At 33.8% G+C, this 20,297-nt stretch overlaps 1 protein-coding gene across 1 annotated transcript in view; it reads right to left on the bottom strand.

The window, feature by feature from the left end:
• LOC134852090 (popeye domain-containing protein 3-like) overlaps positions 1-20,297 on the bottom strand; it is a 66,331-nt gene that overhangs the window by 20,127 nt on the left and 25,907 nt on the right. The window contains exons 2-3 of the mRNA XM_063868369.1: positions 1,378-1,855; positions 636-744 (exon numbers count right to left, since the gene is read on the bottom strand). Of these exons, the coding sequence (XP_063724439.1) occupies positions 636-744; positions 1,378-1,855 (587 nt within the window). The remainder of the gene's footprint in view (positions 1-635; positions 745-1,377; positions 1,856-20,297) is intronic.

Here is a 20,297-nt window from a genome sequence, read left to right as displayed (position 1 = left end):
TACCACCTGCAAAAAACTATACAAAAAAAAACTATATACTTCCGATTGTCATTTAAATTGACATGCAGACTACTTAGGCTATGACAAACATATTTGTTCTTAATAATCAACCTTGTAAAACCACTCGTTAGACCATAAAAGTGATGCTCGTGTGAGGTGGGGGAGGGGGAAGGAAAGAGAGCCGAACCCTATTTTGTCAACGTCATTTTTTGGGCATTTTTTGGAAAATTTTGACAAAAAATGCTTTTTTCAGCGCGCGATACAAACTCCCCCCCCCCCCCCCCCCCCTCAAAATTAGATATTGGCGTCAAAGACGCCTTTAGACAAATTTTGAGGTTGTTCAGCCAAAAATGGATGTCGTAAATTTATACCAAAGGGAGACCCTTTGGAAAATTTTGGCAGCCAGAATTGAAGGCGGAAAACGGAAAGCGGTCATAACCAACCCCCCAACCCCCTCGGCACCCTACTGTGTATATCAGTCAAGCGAATAATAGGGCCAATAGTATAACTTCCCTTATGTTTGATAATGTATATCAAATCGAAATACAGGGAATAGTTTCAGGGTGGAAATGACCGGTCACAGAAAATAATACTGCCGTCATTTGGATTAATTACACATATGCATATGTATTTACCCTGAAGGTGCGCTTGGTCTCAGGGTCGTATGCTTCCCACTCGGGCGAGTCCATGAACTGACCCGGCATGATAGAGTGCAGGGTTTGTTCATTCTGTGTGGCCACTAGTCTAAACACGATGCAACCCGCCATTTATCCTCATGTATTAAGATAGGCTAAAGACATCAGGCCAGCAGGCTATGTATTAAGATAGAAAATAGGTTTTCAATGTATTAGGATAGCTAATAGCAGGCAGCCTCCGACCATCAACAACGTATAACTACTGGTTATGTATTGAAAGTCATTAGAGGTATGATGTAAAACTGTGTTTGGAACTGTTTCACATTTTTGGAACTATCTCATCATTCAAATAATTTTTCTATAACAGTGCGTAATAAAAAAAAGTTTCTAATTTTGGGTTAAAAAACATGCCTATTTTTGTCATCTTTTGAATCAACTCCCTTAAAAAGCAAATTCCTACTGCTGAAACCTATCCTTAAATAAAGCTTCCCGAAAAGATTGTCATACCATTTTTTTTTCAGGTATCGCGATAATGCATTTAGTTGATAAAATTTTTTTGACATAAGTTGGACAAATAGTTTGATATAGAAAAATGAAATAAAACAAAACCTTTGTCAAAACGAAGTGATTTTGACAGAAAAATGAAATAAAACAAAAACTTTGACAAAACGAAGTGATTTTGACAAAAAATTGAGATAAAACAAAAATCGCGACAAGTGATTTTGACTTGCGAATGACTCACTTGCCACTGAGCAGAACAGACAGCTCTGCTCCCGCATTTCTCTGACCTTCAGCCGCAAAAAGGTCATTGGCCTCTATGGTTTGAAGTCCATTGCTGCAAGCCATCAGTTCCTTGAACGTCTTGAAATCCACGTTCATAGGCGCAAACAACATCTCGTAAAGCGGCATCGTATTCACACTAGGCGCTTTCAAAGCATCGAACGAATCGTGAAGCCGATAACAAAGTATGCCGACATTGGCGATTGTCAGAATCGCGAACCACATCGCAACATCGAAATGTTGCAGAATCGTATGTCCCCAAAATGATAGAAAAGCGTATCCAAGAGCAGAGCAAAAGTTTAAAACCAACTTTTCGGCCGGCCACGATTTCGAATAAATGATACCGCAACCGACAATGGCGCACCCGATGTAGAAATAACGGCCAGGGCAAACCCATTTTGTCATTTCGACGGACTGGTCGTCAAAGTTCTCGGAAAGGTCTGAAACAATCCAGGTTAGCAAGTTATCAATAATGTAAAAATTTTCACATTGAAAAACTAAGTTGGTCATTTTTGGGTTGTAAATGTCAGATTGAAAATAGATGCAATTTTATCAGAGTGACTTGACCTAACGTAATGACACAGTAAAACTAACTTAAGTATTAAGTAAATTGGATATTCATATAGAACTAATGGAAATATTTTCAATAAATGGTAGTAGCGGATTTAGGGGGAAATTAAGTGGGGCGGGGTGATGGGTGGTCGGGGTTTGGCCGTAAGCATTTTTAAAGTGAAACAATTATTGCCGGTTGCAGCACAAGTAGTACAAAATTTTGAAACTACGATCGCAGTAGCTTTGACAATTATCATTTTAAAAAGAAAACGGGAAAAAAAGTTGTAAGTTTTATTGAATTATTTGTCGTTTTTGTTCCGACCAGTGGGAGAAAATTAAGACAGGCTAAAGTATTTTTTGCAAGCAGATAACACTAGAGAAAAATTGTCAAACAAAACAAATGACTTCTTATTATCAAAGCAGTATCCTGTTGAAGCCCATTCAGTTGTAAATAAAATAAAAAAAAAAAATGAAAAAACTGATTCGAAATTTTTCAATTCTTTTGTTTTTTCTAATTGCTTTACACAAACTACAGCTGTCAAATATTTGGCTGCTAGAAACACTCCAACTATCTGTTCGTGTTTCTTGTGGTATAGCTAGGGCTTGTAAAAACATTTTAACTAATGCCTCGCACAGAGCAAAACAATTTTTTGATGAGATTATAAGTTTTTTTTTCAAATTAGTGTTGTAGCAATTTTGGTGCGTGGACGTTGACTTAATTTAAAAAAAAAGTCAACGTTTTTTTACAAGCTCCTTTGCCAAAGAAGCGCCGGGAAAATTTGGTTTGTTTTCAATAAAGTCAAATTTGGTTACACTAAAAGACTAAATAAAAAATAAAATTTTCAAATAACGGACGTTACTTGATCGCTTTACTCGCTCAAAACTGGACCAAAACTCAAAAAATTTAAAACGGCCTTTCTTGTGAGTTAGGACCGATGGGTATAACTCATAGAGTAATTTCGGATAGGGTACACCGTCTGCTCGTCACGCTATCTTATTTTCGGCCGGATAGATTCGTGCAACTTCTTAGTCTAATACCGATCCTAATCTTACTCTTATACTATCTAGTCTCAGGTTGTTTAACTAGTCTCTGCTAGGCTCAATAGATCTAGGGTATACTGGTTTATTGCGGCTGCTGAAGTACTCGGGAGAGTTCAACTAATTTCTAAGTTAAATTCAAATCTCTCTGGTGCTGAAATTACAAGTAATTTCAGCACTTACAAATAAGTGGATTGTTAGTCAGATGGATCATGATTGGTTAATATTAAATACTTTACATTGGTAAAATATCTAATTTATCCAATCAATCATAAAATGTAGTTTAGATCAGGTTCCACCCATCCGGGTTTTACAGAGTTTTTTAGAATAGTCTTTCTGCAATTCAAAGGATGGATGATGGACGTTGGTATTTGGCGAACATCTTATTTCTTCTGGGTTTTCTTATTAGAGAAGTCCCAGATTCAATCGTTGTGTCTTCTCAAGACAACGACTGGGTTTTCGCAACAAACTCAAATCTGATTTCAGAATGGTTGGCTATGTCAGGTTTTTCTGTTTCATTGATGAATACTTCTTTGTGTTTTGATCTTGTCTAGGAATGGCGTGGAGATTGTGCGTGGAGGGGATGCCTGGTTACTCGGATCTGTACGTATACTTGAACATCGAGTTGGTCATTGGTCTAGTTCAATGAAGTCCTTTTCTGCGAAGTCAAGTCGTACTCTAAATCCTTTGAGTTGTGATTGTGAGCGGCATATTGATTGTAGTTGGCCATTCTTTCTCGAGTGTTGTGAGGTCGTTTTGTCTTTGGATGTTCGTCCTTGGTGTTGTATTCTGATCTATGTTTTGCATGATGTAATTTACATTTTATAAAACTTTTATTAGTTTAATATTTTTTAATTATGATTTTAGTTAGTTGTTTTCACAAAAGCTTTTTGTTTTAGTTCAGTTATTTTGAAGAGTTACTCACCCTTGAGTAGCTCTTATTAAAAATAGGAGTGTGGTCACAAAGCGTGGATGTAGCGCGGTGGGTTAGGCCGGCTATAGAGCATGCTCAGGACGTCCTTCCTGGTGGGTTAGGCCAGGAGTGGGAGTATGATTGCATGCGGTTTTTGTGAGAGGTCCTGTTATGTGACAACGTTTTATGTTGGGTTTGTTGTGGTTTTTCTTATGTTTTGTTGGCTGTGTCCTTTTTTCAAAAATCAAATTGTTTGTGGTATGGGTTTGTCTTTCGACTTTTTTGTGTTTTATTATTTCTTTCTTAGACTTTATAATAGTCTTCAAAAGAATAAATTATCCAGTTTTAAACTGGGTTAATCCGGTTTGGGTACCGTTGGTTTCTTTTTTCTTAGTCATGCTGTTATGCTATGTGTTGTGGTGTTTAGTAAGCTGCATTGGTTAGTTTTGTTTAGTATATAATTCCTTTCCAACCGGGTTAAAGGAAAGTTTGAAACTTGTTATCGTGTGTTAGAGTTGTTGAGTTGTGAAAGCTTGAAACTGAAATTCATTATTTAAACAATTCTTGGTGGGCGAGCTGTGCGAGTTTGGATAGAATTCTTGTGCGAGTGAATGGAAATATCAAAAAGTTAGTACTGCATTTGCTTCTTATTAATTTACTACATAGAATTTCAATTTTACTGCTAGTTGTTGGGGAAAATTAAGTTACAAATTTTCATCATTATTAGATTTACTGCTTGTGGTGGAAAAATTTATATATTAAATTACTGCATTGGTATTATATTTATTTAATTGTTGGTGCAAAAATTTAATAGGGTTTTAAACAGTTTTGAAGAAGTTTGCTAATTTTTATTTTTCTTCTGTGAATTTTTCAGATGATCGTTGGATGAAGGCTAAAATTCTAAGGAAAACATGGATAAAGAATGGTGAGTTTCTAATATTTAAATTAGTTAGTAATATGTATAATTCATACTTACCTGTTAGTCGTCGGGGAAGAAACCGTGGGGGAAGATGTCGTGGATGAGATCTGAAGTTGTTAGTAATTTAGCTAAAATGCGGATGATATTTTTAGTTTGAAGCAGTGGCCAAAGCAATTGAAGTGCTTTAATGGTGGTTAGTTCTTCAGTGCCAACTGCAAATTCATAAGGTGTGTTTTGGATTAGATTATATAATTTGTGATTGAATTTAGTGTTATGGATGAATTCTAAAATGGGGATTTCTATAGGTTGTACAAACTCGTGTGGGATAAGGAAGGGTCGGGATTCTTCTGCGTTGAAGGTCTTGGTGATTGGACAAAAAATATACATTTGGGTTATGGGATCATAATTTCGAAGAATACCATGAAGGTTAGTATCTTTAATACAATATGTGAAGTTAAGAAAGAATGGTGAGGTGTATTTGGAATTGATGAATTGAAAACGATGGTGTGGTTGTCTGGAGGGAGTGTGTAGGTCAAAGTGATTTTGGATGAAACGATAATAAGTATATGTGTGTGTTTGTTTAGTTCGCAACATAATATCGTGTGAGCAGTGCAAATCTCTTTCATGTGGTGCAAGGAAATGAAAGGTTAGTGAAAATATTTGGAAGCGTTCTTTAAAAATTTCGTAGGCTTGTGTGTCTGTTAGTGCTTCTGAAATAATGTGGTCAAACTTGCGATCGAAGATATTTAGTGTAAATACATATGGTGTTTTAATGAAAAATTTCTCGGTGATTTGTGGGTTAGCGAAGCGATCGTCGTCCAAGAATTGATCTTGGTTAGTTCTGATGATGTTATGATCGTAATATTCTAGTGTATATTCATTTGCTCGGGGTGCAGTGTGTGTTTTTAGTGATTTTTTATATCCAATGTAAGTAAATTGTCTAGGTGTTAGTGGTGTAGTGAGTCGATATAGCATGTCCTTATTTCGTTCTATATCGTTGTGAGTGTAAGACAAAGGTAAGCAAAGGGGATTAGTAAAATGATAATATGAGGTCCAAGGAAGGGTAGGCATTAAAACGTATTCGTCTACAAAGTTACGTGTTTCGTTAGTGTCGTGAGGGGTGTTTAAGGTGTATTGTGGAAATGAGGGTAAGGTGATAGCTAAAAATTCTTTTGTGTTAGTGTGTTTTGGATGGTTGATATATTCACGGGCTGTTCCTGGTTTCGCTGGGAAAGGATGGTTGGGGAACTTTCTTTTAAAAGTGCGGTAAGCTCTATTAGTGCTAAGTGAAGATTCAGTAGTTGTGGATGATGGTGCTAATGATTCAGTATAAATTGAAGAGGGTGTAGGGGTAGGAGGGTTGGATGAATCTATTGTGGATGAGATTTGGTTTATGGTTGGGGTGTCAAGGTGGTAGGGTTGTTGTTGTAGGGTAATGAAATTATCTAGTTCTGGGGAGATTCGGGGGGTGTCTGGAGAATGAGATGATTGGTCTGAGTGAAGTGAGGAGTAGGTTGGAGTGACTTGGGAAGCATAAGAGGGTGTAGAATTGGTTGGGTCAGGGTTATTTGGTAGTATGGGTTGAAAAGGGGGTTGAGAAAAATTTGAGGAGTTGGTGTGAAAATTATTTGATGGAGATGGTTCAGAGTCGGCAAATTCATCGGGGGTTTCAATATTCGGGTTATTGAGCTGTGAGATGGAGTATAAAACTGAGATGTGTGAATTAGTATTGGAATTCATGCCGGATGTTACATTACTGGTGGGGAAATCGGGTGGCGGAAAAGCAAAAAGTGGTATTATTTGGATTGGAGTGGTGAGGTTGGTTGGGTGGGAATTTGATCGGTGTAGGGATCCAAGTTGTCGGCTCATCGTGGGCTAAAAAAATTATTATTTTGAGACTGAAAAGCGGTGGTATGGGGTTGTTCTATAATTTGTTCATAAGTATTTTCATCTTGTGAGTGGTGTGGCATTATATGTTGGATGGGACTTTGTGATATGGTTGGTCTAAAGTTTTGATTATGTGTTATGGTTAAATTTCGAAAATTACGTGGGACTAGGGATAATGGATGGTTATGTGGTAGGGGTGGTAACTGTGGTGCTGTTGGTGTTGTGTCTACATTGTTATGTTCTTCGTCGTATGTGTTCTGTCTTGTTGCTATTTTTGTGTTATATTCTTTTATTTGTGCGTCTAAAAGAATTTTGTTTATAGATGTAGAAAAGATTCCAAAAAATCCTGCAAAGAGTATGCGTGCTACACTTGCTTGTCTATTGACTTGTGTGTGTACAGCACATGTGTTATAGATTCCTTTTAAGAGTGAAAAAAGAAATCCAATAAAGTTAAACATTGCGTATAAAATAGTCAATTTTTCTAAGATGTAGTAGGGCCATCCTAGAAAATCAAGAATTTCATTTTTGAGTGTTACAAAGCTAAAAATATTGATGGGTGATATATCTTGGGGACGGTATTTTTCACCGTTTAGATATATATAATCTTTAATGTCTTTAAAATATCCGCTATAGTCTTGCGTATAGATGTCTGCAAATCCTGCGGTTTCTGCAAGTTTGCGTAAGTTTTGGTCAATTGATTGTCTTTGTATAGTGTCCATTTGTGTTAATAATTCTTGGAATTGTTGTGTTCGAATGTGATGTTGAATATCTGACTTTGAATATATTCCTATTGATTGTAAGTCTATATTTGGGTTTCGAGCAATAGCGCGAATGCTTTCTGGTGAAAATTTTTTGAGTGATTGCATTAATGTGGGATATGGGGTGAGAAGGTAATATTTATCTTCATCAGGGTTTAGTTGTACTACATTGTGGCTATTTTCTGATCCACATGGGACTGCGGTATCCCAGAAATAGGTTCTTCGTGATAGTGTGTCAACGAAATGTACTTTATTCTTATAAAAGATAGGGATTCTTTTATAGCATCGTTTGTCTTCAAAAACGTATAGTGGTGATACTTTTTTAGTACAAGTATAAAACCATAAGATGTTTCCTTCATAGTCTAAAAAATTTGATCTATTTCCTGATAGTAAATATCCTGCGTAGGGTATTTTTAATACTGCTAGTGCAAGTGATTGTAATATTTGTGTTCTTTCTAATTCGCATAGTTGGTGTAGTGTTTCTAATTCGGAGAGTGACATTTCTTGAAAAATTCGGCTAATCGTGTAGTCTAGTTTCATATCTAAGTGAATATCATAGTGGATATTACCAAAATATGTACTATTCATTAGTGATAGTTCTTGTAAACGTGTGCTTTGATCGTCTTGGGGCTTTAAATGTCCACCAGGTTGACCTGTATTCTTTTGAAAATGAACTGGTATGTATGATGTTCCTTCATTTGGAGGATGACTTGTGGCGTATGGGTCGACTTTTAGTTTTCCAGTGGTCATGTCGAATCCATTTTCGTATTCAACTAATATTTCAGAGTATTGTGTTTTGTGAAGTGGGTTTCTGTATTTACATGCAAGTTCTGTCTCTTGATATATTTGAAAACGTGTTAATTTATTTTCTGTATTTTGAATGTTTTGGAAATTAGAACTTATTTTTCGTAATGGATTTACTTGTTCATATGGTATTGATTGTATAAAATATTTTTCGTGAAATTTTATCATACGAGCGTGTATTTTTGCTACTTGAAATGTTGTACATGTGTCTTCGGGGAACCAAACAATTGTTGCTTGTGTTCTTGTTGTAGGGTCGCAATAACCTTGGTCGTTTTTACAAAGTAATCTAATTCCTTGATAGATCATTGTGTTGTCTGATAAATCTCGTGTGAGTTGTATTTTTTCGAGTTGTATTTTCCAATCGAAAAACATTATTTCTTGGTATCCTTTATTTTTTGTGTCTGCTTTGCAGTTTGATGGGTCATTTATACCAATGTGTGGTATCCAGTGTTTATCGTGCATGTCATAGGTTAATCGTCCGTGTGCGCCGTTATATGTGTATTTTTCATCTAATTTTATATGTCCTTGATATCTTTCAAATTCTGCTTGATGTACAGAATCTGAAAAAACTTGGAAATAGACTAACTTTCTATCTGTGTTTTTATTTTTTGTGATATTTAGTCGGAGTAACTCGTTTTTACAATCTTCGGGATTGAGATGTAAAAGTCGTTCTATATTACTCTGGTAGAATGATTCATGGTCAAGTCGGTTTTTATTTCCGTTTGAGACTTGTGAACAATGTACTTTCTTTTCAGAAAATGTTGCTGTGAATTTATATCCTATAACTGTAGTTGCTCGGGCTTTTGAATAAAGTGTTGCTATTACATTTGTAGTTTCTATGGCTTGGGGTTCTGTTTCGCATTGTGATACTTGATTTATTGCATACTTGTGTAGTGTTTTTGTTCGTTTTCTTCACAATCGTAATGTGTTACTAATAAATCTTGGGGTCCTGTGCGGGGAGAAGGGTTTATGTTTTGATTTGAGATTACTAGAAAAAAGAGTTGGAAAAAAATTAATAATTTTAGAATATACATGTGTATGATAATCCTGAGTATGGGTTATAAAATGTGATGTAACCAATTGTCTTTTTGGTATATCTGTCGTATTTATATATTACTTCAGTGGTTATAAATGGTGGTGGTAGTGATTGAGCTGTTATGTTTGGTGGATTTAATGGGTAGGGATGTTGAGTAATGTTGTTTAATTTAACTGTGATTTCAAACTTTAGTTGTAAACTGTTTTGTTGGAGTATTTGGATATTGTGATCACGGATATCGTCGTGAATGTCTTGTCGGTATTGTAATCTATTAAGTGCCCAGTTGTGAAGGCGATTACTTTCTAGATGTTGTCCAAATAATGGTGGAGGGGCTGTAAATGTATTCCAATCTAGTCTTAAAGGGATATTTGTTGATGATTGTTCTCGATATCTGGCGTCGAGATTATTTGGAAAATTTAAGTTAAAAGGTGGTGGTGAAATCTGGCTTATTGATGGTGTTGATGGTAGTGATAATGTTTCTGGTAGCGATGAGGATGTTGTTGTATCCGTAGAAATATCTATTGGATCATTGACTAAATTTAGTTCACCTTGTGTAAATGAATGTGTTGTCCAATATGTTAGTCGTGATGCCTGGTTTGGGGGGTTAAAGGGATTTTCACGTATTTGTTCAGATGTTGGTGTTGAACCTAAGTAATCTGATGGTAGGCTTGAGGTGCTACGTTGTGAAAGAAGCGTAAGGGTTTCTGGTAATATACCAATGGGGTTTTCTGGAGTGTTTTGTGATGGGGTTTGAGGTATATCAAAATGAACTCGGGAAGTTTGAAAATTTCTGTTTCGTCGAGGATGTATAATTTGTCTATTTATTTCGACTGTATTTTGGTTTTGACTAGGATTTCTTATTCTACTTAATTCTTGTGGTAGTGTTGGGTATAAATTATATGTTGGTTCGCTTAGAGGTGCTTGTCGTTGAACTGGTTATAGTGGTTCTGATAAACGAGCGTGTCGTTCTTCAAAAGTGTATGGGTTATCTTGAAAGGAAATTCGTGTAGATGTTTGAGGATTTTGGGTAGTTGAAGGTGTTGTTGGATTATCTTGGGATGATGTCGGTGAAGACTGATTTTGTGACTGTTGGGTAGCAATTTTTGATAGCTTTTTGGTCTATTCTTTTAGTGAAAAAGATTATGTTTATTATAGTATTCTTCTAAGAAAAGACTTAGGAGGATTGTTGCTAGAGCGAATGTGATGATTGCTTTCTTTATACATTTGCATATGGTCAAAATGAGGGATGATAGAAATGTTATGAAAATTACGAATAGTAGAAAAATATCAGTTCTACTGAAAATAGTTCGTATCATTTAGACAAGTTGTATGAATCGTACCTGTGGATATAATCAAGGGTTTTTGAAAGTTGGAGAAATAGTTCGAATATAGTGTAGAAAATGAAAAAAAACATTACAAAAAATGATAAAGATTATTAGAAAAGATTCAAGGATATCAAAAAGAAATATTATGAAAGTTTCAAGTATCGTAAAAAATTGTTTGAGGTTTGTGATAATTTTTGTGACTGTTTGATAGAAGAGCATTTAAGAAATGACTTCTTGATCGAATATTTTTTGTTGTTTAGGGCAATTTTCAAGTGTGGTCGGATTATTTATTAGATTTTTGACAAGTGGGTTGAGTTTTGTAAAAAATTGTTGGGGGCAATTTTTATGGCGATCGGGAGGTCTTCTTTGTCTTTATTTTCATTTGTCAAATGATCTGGGGTATTTTTGAGATTTTTATACTTTAGGCTAAATAAAATGGTCGTTCTTTTACTTTAGGCTAATTTAACATATTTGTTTGGGGGGTATTTGAGGGCTGAGTTGGGGAAATATTGTTGATCTTTGGTTTATTAGATAAGGGAGGGTTATGATATTATGGTGATATTTATTTTAGTTGTCAAGTTGGAGTGGTTTGCTTATTTTTGACCTGGAGGTCGTAAAGTTATAGTTATAGATATGCCTGGAGTTTAATATCGTTCGTCTAGTTGGTTTGTGTTAGAGTTAGAGAAGGTGACGGATTGGATGAATCCTATTGGCTAATTATGAACTAGAATCGCTGCGTGTTTGTCAGCATGTTATCTTGAAAATTGAAAGTGTAAAATGTTTCAGAGGGGCAAAGATTATTAAATGTAGAATTAAAGTTGTTTTTGAAATTCAACTTTCTTTAATATTTTAGATTGTGGGATGAATAATTTATAATTTTTACGTGGTTGATTTCTAAGTCGTGAAGACTCTCTATGTTCTGATTTGTCGATTTGTTCTTGGGGTATTATTTGTTCTGTCATTTTTCTATTTTTTCTTTCTTTTTGAGATGTATTTTGATCTAGATTTTTTGTATTGTTTTTTGTGGTAGTTGATTTTGTATTTTGATTTCCGAGGTGAATATCATTTTGTTCCTTTGTTATGTTTTCCGTATGTGGGACATTTTGAATAACTTTTAAACCTGTAAAAGAATATAATTGAGTTAGTTCGAGGAGTGCGTATTCTTTTGGATAATAAGGTAATAGGTTATTTCGGTGTTGAACGATTTCTTTTTTGTCTGAGTCGGTGATTTTATATGTGACATCAGTGGGTTTTGTAATTATTTGGTATGGTCCTTTACGAAGGGGTTGTAACTTTTTTGAAATTCCTTTTTGAGTATTAAAATTGGGTATTAAAACAAATGTTCCAATTTTTAAATCGGAGGCTGGTGTAAAGCGTGAATTTATTTGTTCATTAATATTTTGCCTTTGTAACAACTTTTTTGTTATCTTTTGGTAAATTTCATTGTGTTTTTTATCTCTGTTTAAAATCCATTCGGTGTGTGTACCGGAGGCTAATTTAAGAATTTGTGGGTGATGAAAATGATCTTCATCGTGTGTATGTAATGGTAGGTTATAACAAATTGAGTCTTTATTTGGTTGACAATAACCTTGTACGTTTTTATGAGAGTTTGCTGTAAACATTATTGGTTTGCGTGGCTTTTGGTTAAAAACCATTTCATATGGTGACATTCCTAAAGTTGTCGTGATTTGTGAATTATATGCTAAGGGAAATAGTTTTACATCTGCTGACCATTCGGTATATCTTGTATCATTTCCATTGATGATACATCTGAGATATTCTTGTAATGAACGGTTCATACCTTCGACTAAGCCGTTTGTCCAAGGTGCGTGAGATGTACGTGGTTTGTGTTTAATGTTATATAAATGACATAGTGTGATGATTTCATTATTTATGAATTCTGTACCGTTGTCTGTAACTAAAATTTCTGGTAGTCCGAATTTTGCTATCCAGTGTTCATAAAGCGTTGTGTAAGCATAATAAGCGTTACAATGTGGTACTGGGTTAAGTGCTACATAATGTGTAAATGCGTCAACAATTACTATAATGTAGGAGTTTCCTTCTGATGAGGGTGAAATTGGTCCTTTAGTACCAAATGAGATACGATGGTTAAAGTACAAACTTTGTCCTTTAAAATCTTGTTTTTGTGCTATTTGTTTTTGATTTGGGTAAGGTTTATTTAGTTGACATACTATACAATCATTGCATAGTACTTTTATCCAAATTGGTGCATTTGGGAAATAAAAGTTTTGTATAAAATTTGAATATGTTTTCTCTGATCCAGAGTGTCCTTTAATATTTTGTGTATGTGAAATATTAAAAGCTATGAGAATCATACTTAAAGGGAGACAGGGAACTGTAGATTCATTTAGTTTGTATTCTAGAAGGTCTGTGTTTTCGTTAATTGTTGTATTATTGAATTTTCGAAAATATCGGAGGAGTGTTTTATTTCCTAAAATAGTTGTATCTGCCTTGACGGGTTTAGTTTTATATTTGTGCCATGATTTTAGTTGTCTAATTACTGGGTCAAGATTTTGGTATTGTTTCAATGTTGAAATTGTAATTGTTTCTGTTGGGGGGAGAAATATGTTTTCAATTTCTAATTTAGATAAGGGTATTGTATCAAGTGGGTCATGGAGGTCAAAAACTTGATTTATTGTGTATTTTGAATCGTTTGTTTGTGGTCCTGATAAGTTTATTTTATCAGTTAAATTTTCTTTTTCAATTAGTGGAAAATGGTCTTTTTTAGGCGGATGTTGTTTTCTTCTTTTTTGTTGGGTGTTATTTTTTATCCATTGTGAATATGGGATTGGTTTAAAAGTTGATGTTCCAAGTAGATCAACTTCATAGTGATTATTTTGACAATCTAAATAAAGTGGGAAATGTTGTAAATTATTTATTTATGATTGTTCAACGTCAGTTTTTACTGCATATTTGCATTCTAGTCGGGGTGATGTTTCATTTTCTGCAAGGTAGAATTTTATATTTTTGGGTATCTCAACTGTGGTTTTACGTGTAAGTAATTCAGGTGGCGTATTTCGACTTAAGGTGTCTGGTAATGCAAGATTTTTTCCTGCGGTCCAAACTATATGTAAGTTTGGGAATTTCATTAAAATTAGTTGAAATCTATAAACTCGGTGGTTTGGATTAGACTTTTGTGTAAAAAGAAAGATGATTGGTTTATGGTCTGTGAATAGAACTGTGGGATGTTTTGATCCAAGTATCAGAAATTCATATTCTGTTAGTGTATATGGCTGTACATTCTCTCATTAGAGTTGAGAGTCGTAGCTCTGCTTGAGTGAATAATCGAGAATTTGCTGATATGAGATTCATTTTATTTGTACCATTATGTGATTGTAATAATGCTGCGCCGATGCCAAAGTTCGAAGCATCGCACATTGCATAAAATGGTTGATTTGAATCTGGAATTGTGTTTGAAATTTGTTCAGTTAGAAGTTTTTTAATTTCTTCAAATCGTGCTTGATGTTCTGTATTCCATTCAAAATTATTTTGTTGTCTAAGTATATTATAGAATGGTCGTAGATATAATTGCATTTTATAAACATATTTGCTTAAAAAGTTTAACATTCCAAGGAATTCTTGGATTTTCTTTTTATTTGTTGGTGGTTGGAGTTTTTGAATAGCGTCTATACGTGATTTCAATGGAGTGATTGTTTTTCTTTCTATATTATATATTCTTTATATATTAGAAGGGGGCGGCCTTCAGATTTTCGTTCTGAAGTATTTGGCGATATTGTTCTAAAACATTGAACATTTCCTCTTTTGTCTGTGATTGCATAAAAACATCGTCTAAATAGGTGATTGCGTTTTTCTTGAGTATTAGTGGTCGAAAAATTTTGCTCATAAAAGCTGAAAATGCTGCTGGTCCTATGGATATTCCATAGAATAAGCGGTTGAATTCGTATTGTTGGTTTCCAATAACAAATTGTGTTAAACGTCGTGATTGTTCATCTAATGGCATTTGATTATATGCACTATTCATATCTGCGGTTGTAAAGTATTTTCCATTTATTTTTGTTAAAATAACTTGTATTGGTTCAATGGGCCAATTACACTTTGATTCATCTATGAGTGAGTTGAGGTATCTAGCATCGAGAACAATTTTTAATGATTCTCCTTTGGCTAGAATGATAACAGGGTTGATAAATGTGTTGCCTTTTGGTTGTTCTTCTTTGTTTACTGGTGATATAATGTTGTATTGTTCTAAAATGTCGAGTAATCTGTTCACTTTATCGTGTAAGTGAATTGGTACTTTACTTGCTCTTTGTTTTTTGAAAACTGCGTCTGGTTTTAATGGGAGATGTAGTGATGAGCTGATTTTGCCAACATCAAATTTGGATGTTGCATAGACTGATGAATATTTAATTAGCTGTTTGGCTAGTTTTTCAAATTCGTCTTGTGTTATTTGTGAATGTTGGAAATTAAACATTGTTAAAAATTTCTGTTGATTCTCTGTGTAGTTATTTATGTTGAATGTCGGTTTGAAATATGGGGTTTTTGTGAAATAATCCGTATTTCTTTTTTCATTACTTATTATATTATTTATGGATAATTCTTCATTAAGAATTGTGGATTGACAAATATCTAATAATTGGAGTATATTATTTACGCGGTATGCTTTTTCGTGTACTGGTGATATCGTAGCGTTGGTTTCGCAATAGCCTAAAAGTCCTAAAGGTAATGTTACTTGGTAAGGTGTATTGTTGTATACATGTAAGGAAATAATATCTGAATTCGAGTTTTTCAAATATTTTATTGATGAGATTGTGATTTTGAAAAATTTATGAATAGGTTTGAATTCAAAATCTGACATATAAAATTTTTTTTTGTTTTGCTTTTTATCATATTGGTGAACTTGCTTTATTGAAAAATTGTATATGTTTCCTGATAGTGGTTTCAAGTGTTTTCTTTGTTGGTTATATATTGGATAGAATTTTGAAAAGAATGGTGGTTGTTTATTTAATCTTTGAAAAAAAGTTAGGGATGTGTCTTTTGTTTTTGTATATTTATCTTTGATTAATATTTTACTATTCAAGATGTTGATTGTTGGTATATATTTAGAGATAAATGGTATTCCAATGATATTGTGTTTAATATCAGTGATATGGAATATTTGTTTAAATGGTTTGGTTAAAATTTTGTTTTGCTCCATTGTTCTTGTGGGGAGAAGAAATAATTGAATTTTTCCGTAGTTTATTAATGTTGATCCTTGTGCTGTTGCTATTTTACTGGAGGTTTCAAGAGGTGTTAGCTTTGGGTGTAAGGTTTTTATTTCATTCCATGTGGGAATGTTTATTATATTTGATTCTGCTCCTGAATCAATTAAAAAATCAATTTCAAGATCTGGTGGTTGAAATTCTTTGCTTCTTGGACTTTCTAAAAGAAATGGTATTGGCCAAATTTTTTCTTTGGGTTGTTCTTTTTGTATGTTTTGATAGATGTGATTTGTATTCAAGCATTTTGTTTTTTCGTTCTCATTGGGTTGATTTGTAGTGTTTATTTCATTAGTTTTTTGTGTCGTCGGTGTGGAATGGACGGGTTTAATATAATAATTGTGAAGGAGTTCTGATTGATTCTCATATATGTGTGATGAAAAAAGTTGTTCATATATAACAGGTTCATAGTCATTTTCGACTTTTATCATATTGATGGAGAGAGTGTTTTCTGTTTCACTTTCTGAATCTGATGATTCACAGTTGATTTGATTGAGTTGTAACGTATCATTTACTGTGTCGTCAATACCTGGAGGGTCTGATGTTGTTTCTGGATTTGATTGTACTTGATTTATATTCCTTTGATGTTTAGGTGTACTGCTTCTGTGGCGATTATTAGAATTATTATAGTTATTATTATTCCGGTGTGGTGATTGGGAATAATTTCTATAACGATTATTATAACTTGAATGTCGATTTTGTGAATTATTTCGTGATCTGTTTTGGTAATTATTGTTTGGTCTGTTATAGTTCGATCTATTATATGAGTTATTCCTTGATCGATTGTTCGGGTAATTCTGGTTTCGGTTGTTTGAATAACTTCTATTCCGATTATAGGAGTAGTTTCTATTCCTATTGTATGATGAATTTCGTGATTGGTTGTTTGGATAGTAATTATTTCTTGATTGGGAATTAGATCTAGAAACAAATCGTTGTGTATTTGAATTTGATCCGGAGTAGTTATTTCGACTATTTGGTCTATTGTAGTGATTTTGTGATGAATTTTGCGTGTTTCTTCGTTCTGGTGATCTTCCTCTATAACTTGAGTTATATGGTGATTGATTTCTTGTATAATTTGTATTGTTCGGGAGTGGTTTTCCTGAACTGTTGTTGCTGTAGACTGTTTTGTTCGGTAGATTTTGATCTTTTTTCATGTATTGATAGAATGATTTATTTGGTTCTTTATTTTTTTGAGGTTTATTTCGATTGTCTTGCTGTTTTTGTCTACATTCAGAAATACTATGTCCGTATCGTCGGCAATAATTACACCATTTTTTGAAAGATGGTTTGCCTTTAAAGTTTGGGTGTTTTTCGTAAATATTGAGTATTTCAGTGATTTTTTCAACGAGGTCTGTATCTGATTCCTGTATATTGTTTATATTTGTGGAAGCTGTTTCAATTCTGTTAACGTATTGTAATTTCAGATTTTCCGTTTCTTCGAGTTTCATTGTGATTTCTGCTTGTTCTAGTTTGTCTACTAGTTTTCGAAAATCTAAATCGGGTTCTCGAATTGAAGAAGGATGGGATGCTCTCTTTTTTATTGCTATTTTCCTTAATTGTGGTGTTAAGGTCATCATTAAGATTTCTGTCATCTTTGTGTTTTTATAGTCATGTGTATTTAATGAATATGCTTTTCGAACTAGTGTTTCGATTCGTACTGCTAATTGCTTGATGGTTTCGTTTGGTAATCTGCGAATTTCATTACATAAAACTCTTTGTTGTTGTTTGTTTCTTTCGGAGTCAAACATTTTTGAAAATTCTTGTGTAAACCTTTTCCAATTTGATTTTAATTCTATAGGCAATACTGAAAACCATTTTTGGGCTGCGCCATCTAAAGTTGTTTGTATTAACGCTGTGCGTCGATGTATCCAGTTTTGATGTAGTGGCGTGTTAATTGGTTCAAATCCTATATTTAAAATCAAATTTGCTGTTACTGCATTTAAATAATCTTCTACAGAATATTCAGGGTCTGTTCCTGTGAATACCATTAAAGGTTTATTTGATGTTATTGATGATCCACCCATAAGGTATGGATTCATAGTCATTTGTAATGATTCTGCTGCATTTGGCGTTTGAGAAAAATTTGAAAGTTGATTTCTTGTTAATTCGTGTTGTTGAAGATAATATGGGAGTGGTATTTCATTTTGCATTTGTGTTGGTTGGTACGAGTTTGCAATCATTGGGTTTTGTTGCTGAATTGGTTGAAAATATTGTGTATTAATTGGGTTTTGTTGCTGAATTGGTTGTTGATTTTGTGTATCTATTGGTTGTGGAGAAAAAATTCTATTATATGTATGTGGTTTCTGTATTCCTTGTCCACGATATTCTTGATTATAGGGTGCAAATATATCTGGTTGTAAGAAATCATCATCTGAGGATAAGTAATCCATTTGATAAGATGTTTGTTTTTTATTTTTATTTTGTTGAAAAAATGGATAGTTTTCACTACGATCCTGTGGAGGATGTAAATTTGTTCGGAAATTTACTGAATTAGGTGGTGCCATTGGGTTATCCCAGTTTCGAGATCTTGTATAATTACTAAAATTTTTTCGTGGTTGATAATTTGTTTTTGATGGATGTGTGTAATTATAATTATGGTCTGCAAAGTTGTTTCTAGTGAACGTTTTGCGTGTTTTTGGCGGTATTGTCATGGGTCTGTATGTTTGGTAATCCATGTGTGAATATTTTGGGGCAACCGAAGGTTTAACGGTTGATTGTAAGGTTACCTGTGTTTGTGAAGGGTTTGTATTTCTTGGTGTTGTTAAGTTTGGACGTATTGGTGAAATACTTTGTTGTGTAGTTGTTGTGTGTACGATTTCTTCATTTATGAAGTGTGATGGTGTCTGGATATCTTGTTGAGTAAGATTCCTAGTTCCATTGAGGTTTTCATTGTGTATGACTGTAGAGTTTAAACTATTATTTTGCATATCGGGTAAAAATGTATTATAGTTTAATGGTGTTGCATCAATGGTTAATGGTATTACTCTTACATAATCTCTTACATAAGATATCGTACTTATTGCTTGACTTGAGATTGATTGTGGGAAGTTTATGAATGCGGGATGAGACCATTCGGGGTCCCAAACATAGTCTGATTGTTCTGTAATGGCAGTATCATCGTTTGAGTTTTGGGGTCTAAAATTTTTTCTTGCTTGTGAAAATAAATCAATATTATGTGTGAAATAATCTATTATGAACCATGCCAAAATTTTTTGTAAGTCGTGTTTTGTATGTTGTGAAACTTCATCTTTCGTGAAATTTTCTTTAATTATATTTAGAAAACTAGAGAGTAGTGTGATTTCATGTCGTACTCTTATATGTTTAGATGTTTCTGTCGGTGAGACATTTGGTATCTGGATTTCGTTTTCTAATATCGAGATATAACTATATATTATCGCAAAAACTTCATTGGTGAATATGGAGTTTGCTCTTTGTGAGTAATGATATTGGATGCTTTTTATATATTCTGAGAATACTTTTGAAAATTCTAAATCAAGGTCGTCTGTTTGAATTATATATTTACTGTGATTCCGATTTGGTGAGCTGAATTCTATGGAGTAGATTCCGTATTGTTGTGTTAGGTTACATATATCTTTTAGATAGTGATCGATAATTTGTCTTTTGATTTTTACATCTGGGAACTCTGTTTTACATGGACTGATTCCGGGTTCAAACAAATTTAAGAGTAAATTTTTGCAAAATATATGCTGTCCTCTATCAGTGGTTGCATCTACTATAAAGGGGAAGATATCATCATCATCTGGACTTTCTTCACCTGGGGTGTGCGTTGAGCTCATTTTTTCGTTCGATGACTGTTAATATATAATTATCAATGTGTCTAATTGGTTGATTCCAATTGTATAAATGTACTGGTTTGTGTTTATACTGCTTTTTTATTCTTCTTTTTCCTCTTTTTGATGAATTTGAAGTTGTTTCTGAGTCGGAGAAATATAATTGATCGTGAATTGGGCAATTTTTATCTATTGATTCTTTTAGTTTATAAAGTTTGTCTAAACTGTTGGTTTCTGATTCTGAAAATGCGTTTCGATTTTTTGAAAATCTTTTACGTGTTATTTGTCTTTGTATAGTTATTATTTTTCTCTTTAATGTTTGTCGTTTTGTCCTAATGTATCCAACTGTTTGTGTATGAGGTGTGATTACAAGGTCGTATTTTTTGTTATTTATTTCACAATTGTGTAAAACGATTGTTTGTTTATTTTCTAGGTTTTTAAATGACATAAGGTTTAGGATGACGGATGCAAAAGGTTGTTAAATGATTTCTATTACTTAGACTGTTAGTCCTTACGATTTTTTGGTTAGCCTAACCTGGGTCTATTTGTTCAGGGTTGGGGAGAAAAGTATATCGATTCCGAAGAATGATTTTATACTTTCTCGTGGCTAGTATAAGCTAAGGTG

Source organism: Symsagittifera roscoffensis, chromosome 7 (assembly GCF_963678635.1).
Source record: "Symsagittifera roscoffensis chromosome 7, txSymRosc1.1, whole genome shotgun sequence".
Lineage (NCBI taxonomy): Eukaryota > Metazoa > Xenacoelomorpha > Acoela > Convolutidae > Symsagittifera > Symsagittifera roscoffensis.
The sequence above is the reverse complement of the archived record's forward strand: the minus strand, read 5'-3'. Positions and strand labels throughout refer to the sequence as shown.